The sequence below is a fragment of the Lonchura striata genome, chromosome Z (genome assembly GCF_046129695.1).
Source record: "Lonchura striata isolate bLonStr1 chromosome Z, bLonStr1.mat, whole genome shotgun sequence".
Taxonomy (NCBI): Eukaryota; Metazoa; Chordata; class Aves; order Passeriformes; family Estrildidae; genus Lonchura; species Lonchura striata.
Window position 1 is genome coordinate 21,400,258 of NC_134642.1, and position 26,345 is coordinate 21,426,602.

Genomic DNA, 26,345 nt, shown 5'->3' on the forward strand with positions numbered 1-26,345 from the left:
CAAGCACCAGCAGCCGCTGCGGACCCAGCAGAGCCCAGACCCGCTCCCGGCGCTCCCGCGGCCGCAGGCGCCGCCCGCGGGTGCAGCTCCGGGCGCGGCCAGCAGGGGCGCTGCCGGCTGCCGGCGGCAGGGCGGGTGCGGTGCGGTGCCTCCCCGCGGCTGCAGGGGGCGCTGCGGCGCGCAGCCCTCAGCGGGTCATGGCGGCCAGGGTGGCCACCAAAGACTCCAAAGCAAAGACTCCAGAGCCGTGGCAGGAGCTGTGGGACTCCCGGCGAACGTGGGGTGTCAGGTTAAAGCGTAGCAAAAAGCCCGAAGCAGTGGCAAACAGCAGCGCTGGGCAGTGGCAGGCAGGCTGCTGCAGGCAGCTGCCTCAAGCCGCCAGTGTCTCCCTCCAGGAAAGGATTGGGTGTTGGGGTCCCCTTCCCAGTGAGGCCACGGGTTGGAGAGGTTCCAGTTCAACAGCTGCTCTTGCACCCATGATAAGGAGATGTAGGGAAAGACAACAGCTCTGCAGTGAATCCTCTGGCCCCAACAGTCCGGCATGAAAACCACACTGCTCGGATCCCAGGAGGGAGAGAGCTGGAGCAAGGCATGGGCCCAGCCCCTCAACCCCAGCCAAAATCTGCTATCTCTGCACTTCACAAAAGAAAGCCCCTCAGCCAAGAGACAAGCAGCGAAACCTTCCCTCTCCTCCTCCTTCCAGCCACATCCTTTGTCTCTTAACTATTGTCATTACCATCCTTTAGGCAACAAATGGGAGAAATATTTGTGGGAGAAATTAAAAAAAATCAAAAACTCCTAACCTCTGACACCTCATTGCTCTCCAAAGCTACCTGAAAAGAGATTGTAGTCAGATTGTATTCAGTCTCTTCTCCCAGGCAACTAGCAACAGGACAAAAGGACATAGGCTCCAACTCTGCCTATGGAGTTTCATGTTGGACATCAGAAAGGTGGTAAGGCATTAGAATGGACTTACCAGGAATATGGTGGAGTCACCATCCTTGGAGGTGTTCAGAGACGAGCTGGATGTGGCACTTGGTGCTATGGTTTGTTGGTGTGGTGGTGTGGTCAAGGGTTGATGGAGGTCTTTTCCAGTAATAACAATTCTGTTTTTCTCTCCTCCAGGGGGGTTTGACATGGCTAAGTTTTCACTTTGTCTTGCCTGTCTCTGCCTGTCTCTGTTTTGTTTCTCTGCGCCACACGCTCTCGTGCTCTGCTGCCTGTCCACATGTCCTCTCTGCCCACTGCTTACTGCATGCATGCCCTCCTGGCTGTGCACTTGCTGCTGTGTGCACACTGACCACGTGCACCCACTCTCTGGTGCTCTTGCTTTCCTTCTCCCTGCATGCCTGCTCTCACTGTGCTATGGATTCTTGAGCTTTCCTTCAGTCAGTCTCTGTGTGCTACTCTGCCTGGGTCTTGCTCTCTCTTCTGCTTCCTGTGCCTCTTTCCCACTCTATCTTGCTTGCTTTGAATCAGTCTCTCTGTCCCTCCTGTCTCTTTGCCTCTCCCTTCCACCTGCCCCATCTGTTTGTTCAGGTTAAGGAAGCCCACATGGGATTTTTATGGACTTCTTTGCTGTTGTTAGGTGTTTTGAAGGAATTTAAAATGAAAAGTGCAGTAAAAAAAATGAAGGCGTATAGCTTTAGTAGTAATATAGTCAAATACTGACATATCTTCAGTGTTAACATATAATCATTATAAATTTAGGAAGAAGTAGGTTCTTACCATTTATGTATTCATGCATGATTTAGTCATGCATTATCTAATTGTGCTGTAGGTCCACTTTTTCTAATTAATTGGACAAACAAATGTAGCTTTAGGAGCTTCCTAATTTGTATTTATTTTCACTTGTTTATTAATTTTAGATTTATGCTTGATAGATTAGATAGTGAAAGACATGCATAATTCTGGTGATAATTTTCCTCTAAATAATAAACACTTCTTCATTTCTGTGTTCACTTGTCAATAAAAAAGTTCTTACCGAATTGAGGAAGCAAGTAATTTCAAAGGTAACCTTATGATTCTGTTATTAGATCTTACCCTGTGTGTAGGGCTTGTCTTTCAGACAAAAATCAGTTCTGGTAAGAGGACGTAATGAGATGAATTAATTGTAGAGCAGCTGCTTAAGACCAGTATTACTAGTATTTTAAATCTTGTACTTCTGCTTTAAAGTTTTTTTTTTTCCTTTTATTAAGTTGGCTTTTAAAACAAAAATTCTCTTAATACTTTGGAAAGAAGAAATGATATTTAGAGTCTCAAAGATGCATTCTGCTTACTCTTGTATTGTTTTATTTTTACTTACATTTATTACTTCTATTTTTACACTGTTTCACCAAAGTAGAAACTATCAATTGAATTATAAAGGCCAGATTGGTCCCTTCTTTGGTATCAGATTGTTGTTTCTTGTCAGGTAAAACTGGATCTTCATTGTTTGGGAAATAAGCAATTGCTATCAACAGCAGCTGGGCTGCCCTCCCACCTCCAAAAGTACTAATTTCTTTGTCTGCTCTCCAAAAGGACTACTTTCATAACTAGTGTCAAAATGTGGTGCTTCTCACTGACCACAAGCTTGTCTAAAATATACCATTTAAAGAGAAAAGTGATTCTTTATTACTCTACTGCTACTTTACACTTGCATTTTGAATTGAAATACTCATAAAAAAGTAAATGTTTCAAAAGTGTTAGAGTGGGGCAACACCTCTTGCAAACCTGACCTTTTGGAAACTTCAATCTATCAAATACAAACTTGGTGTATAAAGTTAAGCAATGATTGACAGCTAAATAAAGTCTGAATAACCAGATTGAAGACAAGTATAGTGGAGAACTCTAATTTAATCTTCTTGAAGGAGTTCAGCTGGTATCTGGAGTCATGTCTCCAGATATGTTGTGTCATGCTGCTAAATATTTAGAAGCCATAATTCTGCAATATGGCTGTAATAATTACTTTAAAACATAATATTAATATTTTATATTAGAAAAATAATGTTTAAAATGTTAATAAATGAGACATTTTTTAAATACCCAGTGATGTTGGAAATTTGCCTTCTATAATTTGAATTTCACACTGTTTCTCCTTTCTGCCACTTAACTGCTCAACTTCCTTTCCTCTTCACAGCACTTCTGTCAGCAGTTTTTTTTCCCTCTCCCATACACTCCATCTCTCCTTCCCTTATTTCTTTGCTCCTTATCATTCGCCTCTTTCCCTCAGTTTTTATGCCACCCTTGCACTTCTTTATTTCTTCAGTTGCCTTTCTTCATCCTATGAAATTAGGACAGATTATACGAAGAGCCTTCTCAGAGGGTTTTGTAATTAAATGGAACATTCTTGCACTCCAGCCATGCTAAGTCTTGGCTTTATGGACCATAAATATCAAAGTAAGTGTCTGTAATCACCAATTAATCAAATTAATTACTGAATTAATCAGTTAATTACTGAAAACTCTCTTTGTGCCTGTGACACTACTAATTCTTGACCAGCCTCTTTTGTAAGCACTATCAGTTTTATAAAAGCTTTGCAGCTAAGGTGATTATTGTGATTATCTTTAATGCCAAAGTTAGTATATAATCATTTAACCTTTCAGTACCCTTTCTCAATGGAAAGTTTACTTTTTTGGCTTTATCGTGCAATCATGTAGCTATCTGTCCACTTAGAATTTTTCATTTATTTATATCTGTTGCATGTGGGTCATGTAATAGGAATTATCTGTGCTAATAAACAAGAAAGCTCTTTAAGAATTATGTAAAATATGATCTTAATTAACTAAGTTTTTAAATTTAGTTTTGCTTCTGCTTGTAATCCTGGGATTTTTTTCACCTGGTTACTAGGTTGCTGCATGTTGTAGCAGGATGTATCTTCCCTGTTTGCTACGCACTATCCTTTCATGAGAAAAATTACTCTAGAGTCATGGTGATCTCAATATGCTTCAGTCCATAAGAGCAGACTGCTAACAGCAGTAATTGAAAAATAAAACATTATTTAATCACAAAGATATCAAATATAGTTCTCACAACACCTTGTTAGGAAGATATTTTTACTTCAGAAATCCTCTTTCGGAACTGTATGGGTTTATCTGTGCACAGCATCTTCAGAAAAGGGGTAGTTTTCACAGATTGCAACAGTGTAAATTTGTGACTATTTTTTAGAGAGTGTGTACTGTGTACCATTGCAGACAAGTCCATTAAGAAGCATAGATGTTTAATTGCTGGTAATCATGTGGGTTACAAATTAAATTCATGAAGTGAAATACATAATGATTGGAATTGTCTGGAGTCTTAATTTTTTTGTACTGGGTCTTTTATTTTCAAAAATGAAAATAATGCTGAGTAAGTGAGCCTAAGCAAGAGAACTTAATAATAGACTATATTACACAAATGTTTAAGTAGCAGAAACAGAATCAGAGTATTTTCTATTCTTGTATTTAAAAAAAAAACCTTCTTGCTGAAATGCTGAGACTTTTCTTTAGTCTTTTTTTTAATTTCCTTATCTGCTTAGTAGTCCATTATTATAAAACATATGTCTCCTTATTATATTTTTTCTTACCCATTGCTTACAGAGTAAGAAAAAAATATTAAATATTACACTATATTAGTACAATAATTTTGTAATGGAATCATGGGAGACATTTCTGCCCAGATACTGCATTTTGGTGGACCTTGTAGTTAAAGACTTGGAAGAGTAAGGGTTATCTACAACTTGAGTGAGTTTATTATGGCTTAGTGATTTGCTGATTGATTTCATTTGCTGTCAGTTAAGGCTCTCTTAATGTCAAGCTTTCTTTGCATAATGCCTTGAAATAAAGACTGAAGAAGATTTTTCAGATTGATGCTGCTTATATAAACTGACCTTGACTTGCCCTTCTGCATGACAATATAAGTGACAGTAGTTAGACAAAAATATAGGATTGAATATGCAACTTAAGGATTAAGAAAAATACAGTAAACCTTTCAGAATATAAAACTAGGCATAAAAACCAGGCTGTTCTCTTATTTCCACACTTATCATGTATTGAAGAAGTAGACTGGGGTAGCATCCCATATGCTATACAACTGAGGTAAAAATTCGCAGAGGATCATTTTGAAAGTATTAAAAGTTAAACTGTTTTGTTTTACCAGATTCTAACAATTGGTCACTAGTTAATTTTGGTGGGGGGTTTTGTTGAGAATTTTGGTGGTGTTTTGTTGTTAGTGGTGTTTATTTCCTTTTTTTTTTTTTTTTGGAAGAAAGTGTTGTATAAATTTTGGCCTAAAAATCCACATACGTTATTACCTGTAAATTTTATTTTTTACATTTTGCAGGAATTTTAGCAAGCTATTCTGAAGCTCTTGTCTTGAGTTTTCCTTTACTGGATTCATTGCTTTTGTAGTGATATGTGTTGGTAGTATTCTAGGATCACAAGTTCCAACATTATTTTGGATTGTGAAAAGCACAAATTCTTGGGATTCATAATATCTTTGCTATAGGTGTCCCAGGACTAATATGCTTTAAGTAGGGTACTCAATACTTGTCCATTGCAGTCCCTAATTTCATTATATGATTTTAGAACTCTCCCTTCATTATGGTCTCTTCTCTCATTTTTGATCTCTCCCAGTTAAACGCAAAAAGATGTTAAGAAATTAGGGGTTGAGGAGAGAATGGAGACAGCTGGAGAGTGCTCTAATAAATGGAAATAATTAAAACTTTGGAATGTGGAACTGTTTAAACCTGAATAATAAGGATATGCAGACTGCATGTTGGCAAGTTTGCATACAAAAGATTGGATCTTCTGTGGCTTTTAAGATGATAATATCCATGGAATGACGAAAATTTGTTTATCCTCCTGGAATTTTGATAGAACTTAAGATTCCTCTGGATTGCTTCAATATCAGGATCTTTTGTGGTAAAAGAGCAGTTCTAAACTAAAGATCAGAAGGGAAGAGTAGTCCCTTCCACTTGTGTGGGTGAATTTATGATGTACATTTAATGCTTGAAGACTGTATTTAAGTTCTGATATCTCTCTGTTAAGTGGCAGATTGTTCTTTTCCACTACCAGCACCAACTGGTGGATCCCCCTCTTTCTCTTCATCGTAATTGACAAATTCTAAAGTGAGAGACCAGAGAGCAAAGCCTCCTGCCATTGCCACAGTGTATAGTGCCAGCCTTTCCCTGCATCCAGTTTTCTCATCTCAGATATTTTTGGTTTTTGGTTAATATTGTGCAAGCAAAAAATTAAAAGTTTACATTCTCGAGTTTTTACACATGCTTGTAAACACCACAGGACTGGGTTTTGAACAGAGATTCCCCTACATGTCAAAAAGTGATGTTAGCCTGGACCTTGGAAAAGGTCACTGTCCTAGATGCTCAGTTTTTTCTGTCTTATTCCTCATGTGACTTGCTGCAAATTTTACTCCTTTGGGAAATAGACTTTGGGGCTGAATAAACATTTTATGTCTAGAGGGCACATAGAATAGCAGTAAATTGGTTGTCCCTGCTTAAAAACAGATTGGACAGGGAAAAAGACAAAAAAAAAAAAAAAAAAAAGAGTATAAGAAACAGTGTTAAAATGTATCCAGAAGTGTTCCCAGCCTTCACCATTTTAACTGACAGATCTTCTGAAAATAGTAGAAATCATCTGTAGTTTCAAGAGTTTGTAAGCTATAGAAGTGATTTTTCTGTTACCAACATTCATAGACACAATTACTCATAAATTACCTAACTACAAGTAATGGTCCAACTCTGAAAAATGGATAGAGGAAATAGTAATTAATTAATCAGAAGTAGTTTGAAAAGTGCCACTTTTTTGGGTCTTTTAAAGTTAGGATGGCCTAAGTTATTTAGGCCTTTCAGTTAGGATTCACAGATAAGAACCAGCTGCTTTTGATGATCTATCAGTAAGGTCATTACCCAAGTCCGTGATACTGCAATGCCTGCAGTCATTACCAAATTCAGTAGAAAGATTAGAAGGGGTTTTCTCAATCTCATTACAACACCTGTGATATGGGATGTTTTACTTCTGCCTCTAAAGTATACTCTAAAGTATTAATACTAAAGTATCAGTGAATAATACTTTATGCTTTCTAGGCAAACTTATCTCAACAGTGCCTATCCTCCTTAGTTTTCTCCTTTCATGGTTGCTATAAACATCCAGTTTTATAAACATAATTCAGAAAGTCACTTTATCTCTTATGCTTCTAAGGAATTGGTTCTAGTTGTTGCCTGTTGGCAAGACCAGGGAAAAGGCCTTCCTTGCCAGCTCCCAACCTAATAATCTGAATCATATTCTGCAATCTTATCATAAGTTCCCACTTACTGAGAAGGCACTTGGTGCATTTGCTGATGACAAAGTAGAAAGTCATGTCTTCCAAAATATTATCTAGAAGACTCATCTGGTAGCAACATATTGTTGGTCTGAGTGAAGACAAAAAGAGCTTTGCAATCAGAAAAGTCTTCTCTTATGCTAAGGAAACTTCCCAGTCTGGCCATTCATGAGACTCTCTGGCAGTGACATTCCCAATGCCAGAGATTTTCATTGTTGGGAGTGAAGCCAAATGGACTGGGTGACAGTGGGTGACTCCAGTGAGCTGATGGGTGCCCTGCTTGACTCCTCACACAGCCCACCCTCACATGCAGTCAGATCAGTTTCCTTACAGGTCCCAGGTTTCCCATGGCAGATGTCTCAGTCCATAAAGCCATTTATTCACAGTGCAGTAACACAGAAACCGATCAAGCTGGTGCCTCTGAGCAGGACTGCCAGCAAAGGAACCCCAGATCTTCTACATCTCCAGTCTTCCTGCATGAAGTCTTGCTCTTCCTCATGAGTCTTCAGCTTCTGTCCCCATCCTCTGTGTCCATCCACCTAGATGGTGTCACTAGTCTTCATCTCCTTTGTTATCCAAAAGGTAGGCAGTTTCCAGCTCCTGATGTGCCTGTCAGTGTCCACTCACCTGGCTGCTGTCATCCATATTCATACTCCTTGTTATCCTACAGTTTGTCAAGTTCTCAGGTTCCCACCCTCAGATTACATCTCAACCGGTAGCTTGCCTGTCCAGCTACCTAGACCAGATGCATCACCCAGCTCTTTCAACCTGTGGTTCCAAGTGAAAAGCATTTTCACTTAGCTTCTTGACCTCTTGCACAGAAGAGGTAGAATGCAGTATAGAAGAGTCTCATTCATCCAGCAATTTTTAGCTTGTGTTTGTTGGGATTTATGCCTTTCTGAGCTGAGCTAATCTCTTATAATATGACAAATGCCAAAAAGACAAACACAATCACTTTTTCCCTAGAAGAGTTTTCTTCAGCTGTAAATCCATTGTTGTAGAACTAAATATTCAGAGATGATAGGATCATTTTATTTGATCTTCCTTAGATTATGGTGGTTAAAAGCAAACTTTGTGAAAAAATATTTTATTTTTATAACACTAACCTTTAAGGAGAGCAAATTCTCAAGCTCAGTGATGATGCCACTTTTGTCAGACATTTGCTTTGGAAAGAGGGATGCTAATGTTTGTGCTCATCATGAGATTTAGTATTAGTTATACTGTGCTCTTGAAATTTCTTCATCATGTTTTTGAGCAAAAGGTGTTGTCACTGAAATTTCTAATAAAACATTTTCATAGCATAAATTAAGTCTTGAAAGCAAGTCTGAAAATCAAACCATTTGCATATTTTTGGGGTTTTTTTAATGTCATTTAAGAATGTATGAAGCAAATTAGTAATTTCATTAACATCTGAGTTTAGGCATAATGAAGGGAGGACACCTGTCCATCCTATATGTGGCATCCTATATGTTAACATTAAATTAAGGGTGTGTCAATAAATTTGAGAAATGCAATTCACCTTTTCTTGATAATTATGTTCTCTAGAAAAATTGACTACTGTTTTTCCTGTACTGCCATCATGAATTTGTGCAATTAATTGGAAGGCAAAGTGAAAAAATTAATTTCCGATCCAACCAAACAGGTATACTTCAGAATTTCCTTGCAAAATATTGCTTTGTGTAGGATTAAATACTTACATTGAATTAAAATGCCGTGCTACCATGATCATTCTTAAGAAAAACAGAAGAAATTAAGCAGGTGTTTCACAAAAGTTTGCACAGTTTTCTAGCACCTAGGCTCTTTAGACTTGAGCATTCACCTAAAATCTGGTACGAGGATTAGAACTCAGTAGTGAGTATTAATGTATGAGCCACACATCACAGTTGTCATATTGACTAAATCTGCCAAAAGAGACCTTCATCTCTCTAAACAGCAACTAGATCATATACTATGCTCAGCTTTTTGTGTGGAAAACAAAAAGTGGATACATTTCCCCCTTCTATCCATATGTAACATATTTAATTCAGTTTGAAAATGTTTTCATATACAATTAAAAAGCTGCTTCTTGTGGCCGGAAGGAAATAATCTATACCACTTCATGGCTCTAGCTGAAATATTTAAGAAAATGTCTATACTGAGCTCAGATTTTTGTATCTTGGAGTCAGTGACAGGCTTTTTCTACAGCAGTGAAAAACTAAGTCAGTATTTTTTTCACAAGCATATTTCTTTTCTAAAAGCAATTGAAATTGGTCTTAGTTAAGAGAGCACTATTTAAAACCAATGAAAAAATAATAGTCTAATTTTCAGTAAACTACTAGGTTGGCAAATAGTTGAATTAGTTACTTATGTTTCACAGTTTGTGGACAGCATTTCAAAGAGCAGAAGAGTTTTTCAGATCTCATGTTTACCTCACATTTCACAGAATCACAGGATAATAAAGTTGGAAGAGACCTTTAAGATCATCAAGTCCTAACACCTAACTAGATGCCCTAACGCCTCAACTAGACTATAGCACCAAGTGACACGTCCAGTCTTTTTTTAAACTCATCCAGAGATGGTGATTCTACCACTTCTCTGGGAAGACAATTCCAGTACTTTATTATTCTTTTGGTGAAAAATTGTTTCCTAATATCCAACCTGTACCTTCCCGCATGTAGCCTGAGACTGTGTCCTCTTGTTCTGTCAGTTACTGCCTGATGGAAGAGACCGACCCCCACCTGTCTGCAGCCTCCCTTCAGGAACTTGTAGAGAGCAATAAGGTCACCTCTAAGCCCTCTCTTCTCCAGGCTGAACAACCCCAGCTCCTTGAAGTGTTCCCCATAGGGCTTATGTTCCAAGCCCCTCACCAGCCTTATTGCCCTCCTCTGGACATCCTCAAGCATCTCAATGTCCTTCCTAAACTGAGGGCCCAGAACTGGACACAGCACTCAAGGTGTGGCCTCACCAGTGCCGAGTTCAGGGGGAGAATGACCTCCCTGCTCCTGCTGGTCACACCATTCCTAATGCAGGCCAGGATGCCCTTGGCCTCCTTGGCCCCCAAGGCACATGGCTGGCTCATATCCAACCAGCTGTCAACCAGCACCCCCAGATCCCTTTCTGCCTGAACACTGTCCAGCCACACTGTCCCCAGCCTGCAATGTTGTAGGGGATTTTTGTGGCCAAAATGTAGAACTCAGCACTTAGACTTATTAAACTTCATGCTCTTGGACTCTGCCCATCCATCCATCCATCCATCCATCCATCCATCCATCCGATCTAAGTCTCTCTGCAGAGCCCTCCTTCCTTCCAATAGATGAACACAAGCTCCCAGCTCAGTGTCATCTGCAAATTTACTAATGAAGGACTTGATGTACTCATCCATGTCGTCTATAAAAATATTAAATAGAGCTGGTCCCAGCACAGAGCCCTGAGGGACATCACTGGTGCCTGGCCCCAGCTGGATGCAGCACTGCTCACCAGCACTCTCTGGCCCGGCCATCCAGCCAGTTCCTAACCCAGCACAGAGTGCTCCTGTCCCTGCAGCTTCTCCAGGAGTGTGCTGTGGGAGACAGTGTCAAAGCCTTGCTGAAGTCTAAATAGACAACATCCACAGCCTTTCCTGTGTCCACCAGTCGGGTCTCCTGGTCATAGAAGGAGACCAGGTTGGTCAGACATGACCTACCCTTCGTAAACCCATGCTGGCTGGGTGTGATACCCTGTCCATTCTGTAAGTGCTGTGTGATAGCACTCAGTATGAACTGTTCCATTATCTTACCTGGTACTGAGGTCAGGCTAACTGGCCTGTAATTACCAGGATCCTCCTTCCCACCTTTTTTATAAATGGGTGTCACATTGGGCAGTTTCCAGTCCTCTGGAACCTCACCAATGAGCCAGGACTCTTGATAAATGATGGAGAGAGTCTTTGCAAGCTTATTGCCAGCTCCCTCATCACCCTAGCATGGATCCCATCTGGTCCCATTGATTTATAAATATCCAAGTGTCCCAGCAGTTCTCTGACTGCCTCTTCTCAGATAACAAGAGGACCATTCTGCTCCCTGGCACCACCTACCAGCCCCTGAGGGTGGTTGTCTTGAGGACAAGCTCTCTTATCACTAAAGACTGAGGTGAAGAAGGCACTAAGTATTTCTGCCTTTTCCTCATCTTTAGGTATTAGGTTGCCTGCCTCATCCAATAAGGCACGGAGGTCAGTTATACCCTTCCTTTATATTTACAAATATTAATATATTTGTAAAAACTTTTTTTATTATTTTTAACAGAAGTTGCCAGGTTAAGTTCAAACTGAGCTTTGGCCTCCCTAATTTTTTTCCTACATGCCCTAGCAGCTCCCTTAAATACTTCCTGAGAAATCTGCCCCTCCTTAAAAAGATTTTTTTTTATTTCTTAGTTCCTTCAAAACCTCATTGCTCATCCAGACTGGACATTTGCTTCATTTACTCATCTTTTGGCACACAGGGACAGTCTGTTCTTGCGCCCTCAAGATCTCTGCTTTGAAGCACACTCATCTCTCCTGGACTCCTTTGTTTTTAAGGGCTGTTGGGCTATTTCTCACGGGACTCTCTGAAAAAGTCTCTTAAATAGGCCAAAGTCTGCCCTCCAGAAGTCCAACATAGAGATCTTATTTATATTCCTCCTTGTTTCACCAATTATTGAGAATTCTATAATTTCATGATCACTGTGCCCCAAGCCTCCAACCTCCACATCACCCACCAGTCCATCTCTATTTGTGAACAACAGGTCCAACATAGTCCCTCATCTGGTGGGCTGGCCCACCAGTTGTAACAAAAAGTTATCCTCCACACACTCTAAAAACTTTCTAGACTGCTGTTTTTGTGCTGTATTAAGTTCCCAGCTGATGTCTGGTAGGTTGAAGTTGCCTACAAGAACAATGGCTGATGATCCTGAAACATTGTTCGGTTGCTTATAGAATAAGTTGTCCACCTCTTCATCCTGGCTGGGGGACGACAGCAGACTCCCAGTAGGATTTCAGCATTGTTGGCATCCCCCTTAATTCCTACCCATAGGGACTCAACTTCATCGTCACTAGTTTCAATACCTGTGACATCCAAAACCCCCCTAATATAAAGGGCCACCCCTCCACCTCTTCTGCCTTTTCTGTCTCTTCTGAAGAGCTTGTCCAGTGCAGTGCTCCAACTGTGTGAGTCTTGCCACCACATTTCTGTGATGGCGACTACATCACAGCTCTGCTGCTGCACCATGGCCTCCAGCTCTTCCTGTTGCCTATGCTGCGTGCACTGGTATACATGCACCTCAGCTGGGCTGCTGAATTCTCCCCTAACACAGTCTTACCATCCTTGGGCCTGCTTCCAGACAGCCCAGATGCATCCCCTTCCCCCTTCAGACCTAGTTTAAAGACCTCTCAACAAGGTCTGCTTGTTCATGAGCTAAAAACCTTCTGCCCTTAACAGAGAGACATATCCCATCTGATGCCAGTAGAGCAGGTGCTGTAAAGGTTATCCCATAATCAAAGAATCCAAAATTTTGCCTGTGACACCAACCCTTGAGCCACTTGTTAATGATGTGAGTTCTCCTATTTCTTTCATTGTTTTTTTCTGCCACCAAAGGGACTGAGAAGAACAGGTACCTGTGCACCTGTCCTATCAACTACTTGACCTAGTGCCCTAAACTCCCTTTTTATCGCCTTGACACTCCTCTTTTCAATCTCATCACTGCCAGCCTGGAGTATAAGCAGTGGGTAATAATCAGAGGGCTGAATTAGCCCAGGAAGTCTCTCACTGATATCTCATACATGGGCTCCAGGGAGGAAGCAGACTTCCCTGTGGGATGGGTCCGGTCGACATACGGGGCCCCTGTGTTCCCCTCAGAAGGGAATCACCCACTACAATTACCCTTCTTTTCTTCTTGATGTTAGAGGTGGTAATCCATTTTTCAGACGAGTCATAATTGGGAGGCTCACTTCTAAATCACCTGGCTGGCTCTCTAGATCCAGGGCCTCATACCTGTTCTGAAGTGGCACCTGGCTAGGGGATGTGGAGCAGGAGGGATTTTTGTTATTACCTCCCCGAGCAGGGATGCATTTCCACCCTTCATCTACTAGGTGCCCCTCTATTGCCTGAGAGTGAGAGGCATATGAGTCCTCTGACTCTTGGTGGGCCTCCCTTAAAGATGTAAGGGCTGAATGCCATCAGTCTATTTCCCTTTCACTATCCCTGATAATCCTTAATCTTTCAACTTCCTCCCTGAGCTTGGCCACCAGAGAAAGGAGTTCGTTCAGCTATTCACACCATAGGGAGGCCCCCTCCACAGCACCCCCTGAAACCATGGATAAGCTCAAACACTCCAGGCAGGAGTGGGTCTGCACAGGCACATCCTTTTTGGAGGGCTTCACTTGGTCTCATACAACTTGTACCAACCACAGATTTCGACCAGGTTAAAGCCATTGCTAGGAGAAAGCCCAAAATCAGGTAACCAATAAAAACACCTCACCTAACTAGCAAGAGCCTGCAACCCTGCCTGCATGAGCTGCTGCACAAACTGCTGTGACCCGGTTTGCCTGCGACCCCGTTTGCCTGCTCCTGTTTGCCGTGCTCCAGGTCGCTGCACTCCCCAGAGTCCTCTTATAATGAGTCACTCAGGAACAAGGAAGCTCCACCTCCTGCTCCTGAATGAATTGTATTCCATGTAAAGTTGTTTTAGATTTTTCTACTTTGTAATCTGATAGTTTGACGTCTGCTTCTCTCCCCTCCTTGAAATGTTCTCCTACACATTCACCTATAGTAAATGAATAGATTTTAGGCAATTAAGACTTAGTGTTTAGATAATATTTATTTATAAAAATTGTTTTGTTTATATAAGATATCGATATGTAAGATATAAGGAATAATATGTCACTTTAAGGAATGAGAAAATGAGAAAGACTATGCTTTTTTAAAATTTATTTTAGTAACATATATTCGATTGTGGAAAACAGAATTCTGTACTTCAACATTGGTGTGTTCTTTTCTGGTTCCAATATGTCACTTCAATAGGCCAAAAGCAATACCATCAAGATTCAGAAAACTTGTACTTCACTGGACATTTCACCTGAATTTTGAAGAGAAGTTTTGCTCTCTTCTTCTCCTCAAGACTGAATATGTGATGGGATACCATCATGGTTTGTAGTAAGACTGCATCCTGACCTTTCAGTAGTGACGTTTGCTGTTTGGTTCTTCTTGTCAGTGGTAATGCATTATACTTGTATTAGGTAGATTTTCATGCTCACCTAAATGTAGGCTTTATAGTGGTGTCAGGGACTACTCCTCTCTCTCTCTTTCATCCCTGTCTAGAATATACACTGCAAAAGAAGCTGATGTTCACTGAAGAGAAGACAGGATACCAGCCTGAAACTTCTTTCAGTTTCTATTTCTTTCTCACTAAAACCACTTACTTGAAAAATTCTAACCTTTCCTCACAAACTTAAGTGAATTTTGAATAAAAACTGTAAGAGGATGGGAAGAGTGGTAACAGCAAATGTAGTGGTAGTATTTTCCCCATTTGTAGCTTAAACTACAAATTCTTTGGGGCAGGAACTGTTTCTCCCTTACATTTTGCATGCAACTGTGCTTGACTTTGTGAATAGAGAGTGAAAATGGTCTTTGCATAGAAACATTACTGGCCTATAAAAACTGGTATTTCTTATTTTTTTTTAAGAGACTATTTTCTTGCATAGTCCAGAGCTATTTCTAAATAGTCAAGGCTGCACATAGCTAGCTCCTTTGCTATAAAATTCTCAGGATGCTTTCTGCATGGTCATACCAACTAAACACATTTGTCTTAATTTATCAGTTTCTAAAAGATTGAGGTAATTTCTGAAAGTCTTACACATTGTAATAATTTTCATGGTAATTGTTGTTATGCCCATCCACTGTGGTTTCCAGTAGAAGCACTTTCTCTTCTGTCGCTGTCAATTTCAATGCTCCCTTTTCAATTTTCTTGTAGGAAGTCATGTCATTACCTCTTGCAGAGAATCTAGCCTTTTATTTAGAGCTTCATTCCCTTGGGCTATCTGCTGAGACCTACAGGGTAAAGTAATTGTTATTGAAGCAAAGGGGATAGAGTTAGGCCCCGTGTGTGGCACTGAGTCAGCTTTTGTTGGGGGAAAAAAAAAGTTGTAACAAAACTGACCTGCTTTTTGGCACATTTAAATTGTGCATGCCACGCTTGAATGGAACTGAACAAAAAGTTTAGTGTTGAAATGAGATACAAGGAGAATAGATCATTAAAGAAGTGCCAAACAGCTGCAAAAGTGCAATTTTGCTGAATGTAGTTTCCCTTGAGGTTTTTTTCTCCTATGCCAGAGAAGCTGGTGTATTTATATCCTTTACTGATGCCCCTAGACATTTTGGACTATGGGTCAAGGCAGCCACGATGGGTTTTCAAATGCCCCAATGTATGGGGAAAATTCATTGAAATAATTTCTTCTCAAAATATAGCTCTTTTAAAGATATAATAACTATCCTGAAATCTAGTTTCTGAAAACAAAAAGTAATTGATGGACTCATTTTAATGATGGACTCATTTTAATGAATCTTATTTGTGTTAGTTCAAAGCAAGGCAGTAATGACAGGCCTACAGAGCCCCACTCCATGGAGTTTTGCTTTCACACCAGTTGTTTTTGCCTAAATTCCACTTCAGCCAAACTCTGAACCAGGAATGAAATTCTCAGTCTTTTCAGATTCTTGTGTAAGCAGTATATTAATTTAGTTAACCAGTGTTAATCTTTCATTCTTCTGAAGTTCATTCATTATTCCTTCTCTTGTTCTTTTTTATCTTTTTGTATACGTAGTCCTGGGGTAATTTGCTACGTGCTAACACTGTGTTTAGTTGAAGAATTCCCGAAGGAAGAACCAAACAGTCAAACATGAATTTCAGCTTTCATGTACATCTCTGGTATTTAAATTAAGTATGCTGTATAAAGTAGACGGTCTTGTTATTCTGAGTACTCCATCTGATGTTACAAAGTCAATGCTTATATTGTCAGGCTTTTAATCTTTTTGGTACCCTCTAATAAGCATCATTTGAGCATAATAAACTTTCATTTAGGTTTATTTCTTGCAAACATGAGGTGAGGTTCTATGATAACAGCATGACAAGAAAGTCCTGAGATAATATAATAGCATTGATATGAAAATAAAGAAACTGATTTTTAATAAGTTTGTATTTTATTTGTAACTTTAGAATAGTGTAAAAGTTTATATGGAAGTTTTCATTCACTACAATTTGTAACTCATAGTCCAAATAATTTTTTAAGTCTGTCCTCCATGGCCAAATACTAAGCACAAGGGAGACAACATGTATGATGTTTCCAGTGGAAATTTAAAAGGCCTTTTTTATAATGTATGATATATACATTAACACTTTGATGAGAGGTATTCTGCTAATTTGCATATGCTGATCTGTGTATTTCTTGTATGTTTCTACTACAGTGAGAACACCTAAAGTTTGAATAACCTTTGAATTTCAGAAATTAATTTTTTAAAAGATTGGTTTTCTTTTTTGTTTCAAATTTCTTGAAGATTGTTATGTAATTTTCCAGTATTAGCCATTTTTCACTTTAAATAAAGTACTCCTGCAGAGTGAATGCTTTCAGTCTTGTAGATTTACAGGCAGTAATACTTGCAAATGCAGTTTTATGGCATCTATAGCACGATCCACCTGAAAATTACTGGTTGTAGAAATGGTGTACAAAACTAGACAAAGACTGGTTATTCAAAAGTGCATGTATGGAATGTTATAAAAAATGGGTTTACATTTCCCCTGGAGAACTCTTCTAAGCTTAAGTGTTCTCAGTCCTTTTAAAGATTAATATGGAGAAAGAAAGCATGGCTTAAATGCTTTTTTTTTCTTTTGCTCTGATGTTCACTGGTTTGTAGTTTATAAAGAGCATCAGCTTAGTTAATTTTATTTTTCTCTCAACTTTGGTTTCTCATCTTCACCAATATGTAGCCAAAGCCGAAACTTTTTATGCATACCCTCATATTATAGATGAGACATTTCTAAGGAGGTCATAAAGGCTTTCTACCACTCAAAATCTTCAGAGGCCTTGTTTCTTATTTAGTAAAGATCTAAAGTTTAAAATAGTTCCCTTATGATATGACTAATATTTGATTTTTTAAAAGAAATTCTGATTTTGCACTCAAAGACAGTTAAAGTCTTAGGGACTCCTAAGACTCTCCCTTTCAGGGATTTTCTGGATAGGGATACTGTTTTACAGCTACTGTTCAGTATCTGTAAAAAAAGAGATTGTTAGAAGTATTTAGGCTTAAAATAACCTGTCCCTTGAAACTTGTGCTTGAAAAGAGAATTTGGGCACTCTTGCACATTTTCTTCCTAGTCCAACAACTTCAACCTAAAAGCATCCTTTTTCTATGCCAACTGTAAGAATATAGTTTTATCTTGTGAGTTGTAGCATGAGAATTTTATCTTGTGAGTTGTTACATGAGAATTCATGCATCTGAAGTTTTCATGAAACTGCCTCTATCTTGTCTTAGTGTTGGAGCACAGGTCTCCTCTCACAGACACTTTTGGATTGAAAGCACTCCTATCATTTGCTTCTGCCATTTCAGTAGTAGGTGATGTAGGATGTTGATGTCATAAATAATATTGACACCCTCTATACATTAAAGCATTGAGTGGAGTGAAAAGAAAGGAAAGAGATTGCTGTAAAAAAAAAAAATCAGCATCTATTTTTTTGTTTTTGTTTATTGTGAAGCAATTATGTACAATTTTTGCTCTTAAAATTGACAATCCCAGGTAAATTTAAAACACTGGATTTGTATTCAATCTCTAGGATGACTTTGTAATTATTGAATTAGGTTGAGGTTGGAAAGGACTTCTGATAGTCCTTTGGTCCAAGCCTGTTGCACAAGCAGGGAGAAGCAACTAGGGCCAGTAATGTTTAAAATCAGTATTCTTCAGCTCCACTGTTTCTATGGCCTCCTTAATTAAGTCTTTTCCCTGCTAACTTTCCCACAATACTCATCTGTCTAAAAATGTTTTAGCTTTTCAAAATGAGTTGCAATTATATTGGTTCCTATAAGTCTGGGGATCACTATGTCTTACCTTTCTGAACAGAAGTTATTTTCTGATGTGTGTTCTCAAAACATTTTTTGTGTAACTGAAGATAATTTTTTATTGTTTTATGGTCTGTTCCCAGTTTTAATGTTACAGTATTACCACCACATTCAAAACAAGAAGTGCTTGCTTAGGTACAGACCATGCAGATGTGTATTAATGCCAAATTTTATGTTATAAAAATTAACCAGGAGTTTTTCTGAAACATTTTATTGTTATGTATACTTAAAAACTATATATACATCTAAGTGCTATGTATAAAAACAAAAGAAAGCACCTGTTAGCAGGAGTAGAAAAAATTTCTTCAGAGTCAGATTTGCATTCTGGGAAATTCTGTCATTTGACTTTCTTGATCACAGAACTGTTTCCAGAGCTGCAGATATATTTGTATCTGTAAAGTTCAAATAGGGGTCTCAACTGAAGTTCTGAACTGCTATACAGATACATTTAACATTAGGTGACAGATATTATAACTTGCATGTGGCCAGTTTCTATGCCCGTTCCTTGTGTATCAGGCTTTCCAGTAAGTATAACTTTTGTATTGTTGAAGACAGATCTGTCAATCTGTGACTAACATAAGTTTCTTAAAATCATATGTCTCTTCCAGTGGCACATCTGAAAACCCAGTATATTTTCCCTTCTCCAGATGTCATTTAGAATAAGTATTCTTCATGTTCATGCCACCCCTGGAAGACCCAAAAATAATGTTTGTCCTAAGTTTTTCCTGAGCAAGAGAGACCTGAACTAACCCTCACTCTTTGCTAAGGAGTTGGGATGTACTGGAAGGAATGTGTACATATAGGTGCATAAATGCCACCTTCCACATTTGTAAGGAGCCATTAGTAACTGCAAAACTACTTTCTTCTGGACTAAAAAGAAATCTGTTATAAAAAAACCCAAACAATTTTTGTATGTGAAAATAAAAGTTTGTAATACATTTTTTCCTAGATTTAAAATTCTCAAATTCATTAAATGAGAGAATAAATTAAATATGTGTAGGTCAGCAAGGAATTTAAAAATGCTGTTTCAGATAACTGTGGAGATGTAGAATGAGGCTGTATAGGTTAGTGGCTTCGTTAGCTTTGTAGTAGCAGAAGTAAAAGTAAGAAGTTAAGGAAATGTCTCTACATTCTAGTTCAGTGAAACCATTAAATTTTCAATATATCTGATTTTTAATATGTGGGCTGTTGCCATTTGAAGACTCTCGAGTAGTATTATGTGGCATGAGATATATCCCCATTCCTCCTTGGTATTGTTTTTGAATAGATGCAGCATCTTAGTTGTGTTAAATATGAAATAAAAGAAATTTAAAAGCAAGATTAGAACTGACAGTGGCAGGCTTACAGAGCTGTGTGAATACACTATTAGGGTTAGAACCATAGTATTTAAAGCATTTTGTTTTTTTTTTCTCCTAAGAAAAGATACATTGCTGTTGACTTGCCATGGCAATTTTCTACACTTCACAATAAAATAACCTGATTGATTTCAGTGGTTACCTTTATTTTGAAAAGCAACAGTGTGTTTGAGAACAAAGAAGGGAAAACAGTTAAAACCTTAGTGAATGTCTGTTTGTGGTACTATAGTTTATAAGTCTGTACTACGGACATATTAAGGAGCCAGTTTCATTTTATCTGCTGTATGTTTTTACAATTGCAACTTGCTACGACTCATTTCAAAGGGGAAAACTGTAACTTACAAAATGTGATTAACCAGTTGTAAAGAAGACTAATAATCTCAAAAGTATTAGACTATTTAGAATATATAAATTTACTACTAATGTCAAATAATTTGTTCTGTCTTGTGCTGCTAACTTTATTATCAGTCTGATCGATATTAGACAACTGGGACATTCTTACACTACATACATGAAAACAATTATATTTTCCCAGCTATACTGTAATCCAGTTATTTGCTTCCAGAGATCAGTAGCTTTAAAGTATTTCTTTTGTTTCTGACAAATTAATTTTCTTAACATGAAGTCGGAGGACTCATTTTGAAAGTATGAAAAATCATCTAAAATTGTCTAGTGATTCTTTATAAACATAAATTGAATGTTCACTGAGTTTTGTAGTTAAATAAAATGAAAAATAGTATCAACTGTTCAATGCAATACTGCATGTTTGAAAATGGTTCACTTTGTAATTGGAGTGCACAGTAATTTGCTTTTCCTCAAAACTATCAATATTTCACATTTTTGAAGAAGTACAAAATCTTATGTTATACCTTTGGTTAAGTCCTTACTTACAGCCTAAGTGCCTGGTTTACTGGTTTTTGTTTGATTTTTCCAGTTAATAAAAATTAGAACTTCCGTAATGATGTAGTTTACTTGGCATTTAAGTTTATCTTGTCTGGCACTAAACATTTACTTTACTTTTTAAAGGCTGTGATTCAAAGTTTCATGGAAGTCTACCAACTTGCAGTTTCCAGAGTTGAAATATTAGTGAAAGAAACAGAATCTCTTCAGCTTCACATTGCAGCCCTGAAGTCCAGGCCCCAAACAGCTAGTCTTCATAAAAGTAGCCTTACAAATGGTAAGTCTGCTTTTCAAGTAGTTTTTATCATTTCAGTGTGGCTTCTTACTCAGCATCTCGCTTCATGCTATACTGTTTCTGTAGGGAAATACAGTAATATTTATCTATAAACGTAATAGAGCAATAAAACCAGTGTCTTTTCCTGAAGAGAAAAAGAATGGTAGAAGTTAACACAGGGCTTAATTTTTACTACTGTATATTCTACAAGGACCTGTTCACATGCTCGACAAGTATATATTGTGAATTTTGCCAGTATAGTAAACAGTTGAACTTTGGACATGAAGAATTTGATATCTAGAGATGTTGTATATTAAACCAGAATATTATTAGCTTCATGTAATCAAAGTGTTTCTTAGGAGATCTGAATTATTTTTAGACATTTGTTGTTATGAATAATACTTCTCAGTAAATTTACAAAGTTAATTTCAGGAATAATTTCTAGTCTAAAAATATTGTTGCCCACAAAAGTGCTTGGATTTGTTTAAGTGTAATAAGGTGGGTCTTCAGATTTGAGATCTCTCTCTAGGGGAATTACTAAATGCAGTTTTATTTGTGTCATACAGGCTGGACGCCAGACACATAAATTCTCACAAATGTGTAGCCAAGTATCTCTAGAATGAGACTGTGGAGGATGTGCAACTTACATATACTCAGTGTACTTCTCCCTATCTCTTCATAGTTTTCCACAGAGGATAAAGGAGTTCATTTGGAGTTCATTTTATTGATGGTGATTGTTGCTGTTGTTGTTGTTCTACCCTTTCTACTATATTTTCTTTTAGTCTTGTGTAATAAATGGTCATAAAGAAAATGAGTATTGTTTGTCTTTCTTTTTGAAACAGAAGAGAAAATGAGTATTGTTTGTCTTTCTTTTTGAAACAGAAGATCTGTAAGAAGAGAGCTGCCAGAATACAAATGATGCAAACACAGGTGTAAACATATATTTAAAGGCTGTGACTGTGGCTTTGTTTTTGGATGTGTCCAACAGAATTACATTAATTTCTCATCCTACTTCTAACAGCACAATGGGAAATTAGTGCAAATATAAGTTACATTATCAGTGCTGAATTTGAGTTTTAACATCTTGAAGTGACAACTGTTGAATGAAAATTTTGTTTATTTCTGATTACACAACCTTTCTAAGAAATAAAGTGACTTCACTGAAATTGCTTTTTTCTTCTTCCAACCAGAGTCTTTTGATGTCTTCTGCTATGTTTATGTGTGTCCTGCTGAGCCTGTGCCCAATGTAATTGGACTTCTCCTTTGCCTGTTATGGTTGTTTTTGTTGTTTAAATCAAGATGACTACTTGTTTACTAAAGATTGGGAAGTCTGCCAAACTTGCAGCAAGGTTTGCTTTCATTTGCATTGAGAGGGGTTTAACAAAGATTATGCTAGTCCTGTCTGTGAAGGGCTGTGCAGTGGCCTGATACATTACAGTGAAAACCAGCTCTCCTGTGTTTGTGATTAAATGCTGTGTTTTTTAAATAGTTTGTATCTGCATGCAGTGTCAGTGTAAAGATGATACTATTTGCATTGTGGAGGGGTCTCTTACCCCTCTGGGGAGAACACTAGTTCTTCCTTTACATGAAGTTTAATTTGAATCTAGGCCTAAGCATTAATATGAAATCCTTTAAAATTTTAATGTAAAAGTGAAAGGATTCAGAATGAGAGTCTCAAGTTGGAATGAAAAAGTGATTATGGTATATTTTGTAGTATCCGGGCTTTCTGTACATTTGTCCCTAATATTTGTAAAAGTTGCATGAAGCATGAATTTTTATAACTTCAGCATCACAGCTTTGCAGCGTGACTTAGATTTTAAACATTCTAGTTGATACTGTTTTGGTTTGATTTTGAGGAAGAGGTTCTACACTGAATTACTTTCTCTAGTAAAAAAAGCAGAACAGATTTTTTATTTTTTTTTTTGCTTATTTAAAATGAAAAGGAGCAATGACTTCTTGTGTACATATTTGGTTTTAAAATTAAATAAACTTTGTTGGTTTTAATTCACTGTCTTCAATCATATATCCATTGCAGACAAAATTTTACATGGAGGCAACAAACACAGCACTTGGACTGTATTGGCTGTAGGCCTTCATATGATATATGTTTGTGCTTCCTGAACAGTAACGGCTGCTCAATGCTGAAATACATTTTTAAGTCTTCCAGTTATATATCATGTATGGACTCTTACCTTATCAAATTGGGGTTTATTTCACATGTTGTGGCTGTTTCTTGGTGTCTTTTATGCTAGTTGCTTAAGGATCTTGCCCTGCCTTGCATAGCACACAAGTTTGGTCCATTCATGAGTATTGATATTTTCCATGTTTTCATGATATTGCTTTCCTAATTGACTTGTTTCTACTGAAATTTCACAAATATATTACCTTTCTATTCACACCACTTCTCTCTTCTGCTGCTTTGCGTTTTGCTAATAATTTTAAAAACAAAACTTACTGTAATGAAGCAAATTCTCAGACACTAAATTGCCATCTCCATCCTGCAGTCCATTTCTAGTCCAAGCACTTTCTTTCTAGTCAATAGAGTTTAGATTCTGAGATTGTTATGTGTGGTCATGCTAATGCCAACAAGAAGGGATATGATTATGATGGACAGAGGCGAGATGAACACTGGAAACACTGCTTATAGAGAAGAGAATTATGTAGGGAGAAATGAAGTCAGTGGCATAATGTCTCTGTAGTCTTCATTAGTGCCCAGCTAGCTATCTGTCCTACTTGTCTATGATGATTCTTACTCTGTGGAGAGAAAGGCCCTGTACATTTTTAAATCCTGCAACTCTTTAAAATTCAGTATGGCTGAAAAACAACTTAGATTTTCTATCTTCCTTTCTTCTTCTATCCTTCATTCTGCTCCCTCTCCCTTCCTCCTTCGTCCCCTTCCCCCCTCCTTTTTCTATTGTTCTCTATTCCTGTATCTCTTTTCTGTTGGCTGGGAGAGTTCTTGGTTGGCTGCTTTCAGTTTTTTTAACTTCTTCTGGTTTTTTTTTTTTACCAAATGGTTCTAAAATTTCCCTTACATTTCTAAAATGTCTTTTTTTTTTTTTTTTTCTTCTGTTAGGAAAATATCGACATTTTGTAATAGTCCTTCCTGTCTGTTTCTTGTTCGGCAACATCCAGTAATATAAACATCATGAACTGGACTATGCTGATTTTTGCTGCTTTTATTAATTTTATTTTTCTTCAGATACATTAGTTTATTATTATACTTGCACATTCATTCAGAGTTGCAGTAATAAGTAGACCTTGAACTGAGAGCTTAGAAGGGCTTTATTGTGCAGTAGTGTAGTCATAAGCAGTTTCTTAGTGGGTGCTGCATGGCAAAGTGTCATCATATTTAGTCACATGGCAAGTATGTGAACCCATGGTGTCCAAGGGGTCTTTGCTGCACATGTGTGCAGTGATGCAGGGCGTGGATGCAGTGACACTCTCTTTTCCAGGGTGACTGAATATATAGCAGGAACAGTGAACAGAATTCAGTTCATTATAAAATATTTTCAGAAAGTGCTCTTGTAGCTTCTAGCTCTGAGATTTTATACCTGATTTCAGTACTTGTGTCAGAAGTTTAAGAATGTAAAATAATCTGGTATCAGTTCTGGTAGACAAAAGAAATCATTTTTGTTACGACAAGTGCTTCTTATCAGGTGCTTTTCTGAACTTGCATGTGCGCTTATCTGGTGATACTCCTTCCTTTTTCTGTTTTCACCTCAGAATCAAAGGAGAATAAAAATGAAGAGGAAAATACATTCTAAAGATTCTGAAGAGAGAAAATCTTTGTGTGTACTGGAGAAATGGAAACTGGGGGACCCAAAAAGACAACTTTATCTGAAAGGGGGAGAAAGTGAATTTCAGATGGATGAGAGGGGTGAAGTAAAAGAGTTCTGTAAATGTAGCATAATTCTCTAACTGTGAAAACAAATGCTGTCTTTTGATGCTTCTCCCAGCTGAGATGAAAGTAAAGTCTCTCGATGGTTTAATATGGGTATATTTTTGTGTCATACCTTTTTCACCACAGTTGTGTTTGTGTCTATCCTTTGTCTGGAAATGTCTAGTAGTATCACTTAAAATATTGAAAATACAGAAATGATGCCTTTTGTAGAGGTGAGAAAAGCAATCTGAATGATTTTTTGCATGAATAGTATGTATTTGTTCTTGAGATTCTAGTGATCGACATATAGTTTCATACTTCTCTGTTGTAAAACTGCATTAAGCAAGATGTACACTTTCCTCTCTACTCAAAGCAGTCAGCGCTGAGTTCTCATGATCTACCCTGTTTATAGGGGGTAGAGAGAAAAACATATTTAAAACTCACACTTACCAGCTAACTATTTCCCTGACATTTTCTCCCTACTTAACCAGGCTGATTGGGGCAGTGATTTTACAAGTCCTTCCTTCATATACTTTGTTTCCTTGTCACCAGTTCAATTTGTTCAATCTGTTATAGCAAAACCCTGCATCTAACAGGGATGCATTGTCCTAAATTTAGAATTTTGAGGATGGAACAACAAAGCAAAAATCCTAACTATTTACCTGTTCTCTTGAAGCATAAGGGAAAGGTATTTATCAGTGTCATGTTAAATGTCAGAGGGTGTCTTTCATGGGCCAGAGCCATATCTCTAATATAGCTAGGGGAATTCTTCCCAGATGTTGCAAGAAGCAGGTGTGTCCTGAATGAAAACTCTCTGTTGTAGTTTGACACTGGCTCAATGCCAGGCACCCACAAAAGTCTGTCACTTACTCTCCCCTACTGCAGCTGGGCGAAGGAGAGAAAAATTTAATGAAGGCTTCATGAGTTGAGATAAGGACTGGGAGAAAACACTCTAGGGGCAAAACAGGCTCAACTTAAAGGTAAAACATGAATTTATTATTAACAGAGTCAGAGGAGGATAGTAAGAAGTAAAATAAGCACTTAAAAATACATTTTCTTCCCCCACACCTCCCTCCTTCCCACCAACAGGGCAGGGAGACAGGGCATGGGGTTTGGTTAGTTTGTCACCCAGGATCTTCCACTGCTGAGGGAGCTGCACCATGGGGTTCCTCCTACAGGAGAGGAACTTCCATGAACTTCTCCAACATGACTCCAGCCTCACAAGCAGCAGCACTTCCAAAGCTGCTGCAACGTGCGTACCTCCCACAAGTACACATTCCTCCCAAAACTGCTGTGGCATGCACCATTCACAGGTGTAATCCTGCTAGGACAGGCTGCTCCAGCCTGGAAGCAGGGCCCTCCCTCTCCTCCAGGTCTCCCACTGGCTCACAGCCTCCTCCAGACATCCACTCACACCAGCATGGGCACCTCTCCTATGGGCTGTGGGTGGATCTCTGCATCCCCTGTGGATCCCCGTGGGCTGTGGGTGGATCTCTGCATCCCCTGTGGATCCCCACGAGCTGTGGGTGGATCTCTGCAGCCCCTGT

The 26,345-nt window shown here is 38.4% G+C and overlaps 1 protein-coding gene across 1 annotated transcript in view; it reads left to right on the plus strand.

Moving 5' to 3' along the window:
• CCDC171 (coiled-coil domain containing 171) overlaps window positions 1–26,345 on the plus strand; it is a 161,251-nt gene that overhangs the window by 117,633 nt on the left and 17,273 nt on the right. Inside the window, exon 24 of the mRNA XM_077790231.1 lies at window positions 20,768–20,918. Coding sequence (XP_077646357.1) covers window positions 20,768–20,918 — 151 coding nt within the window. The remainder of the gene's footprint in view (window positions 1–20,767; window positions 20,919–26,345) is intronic.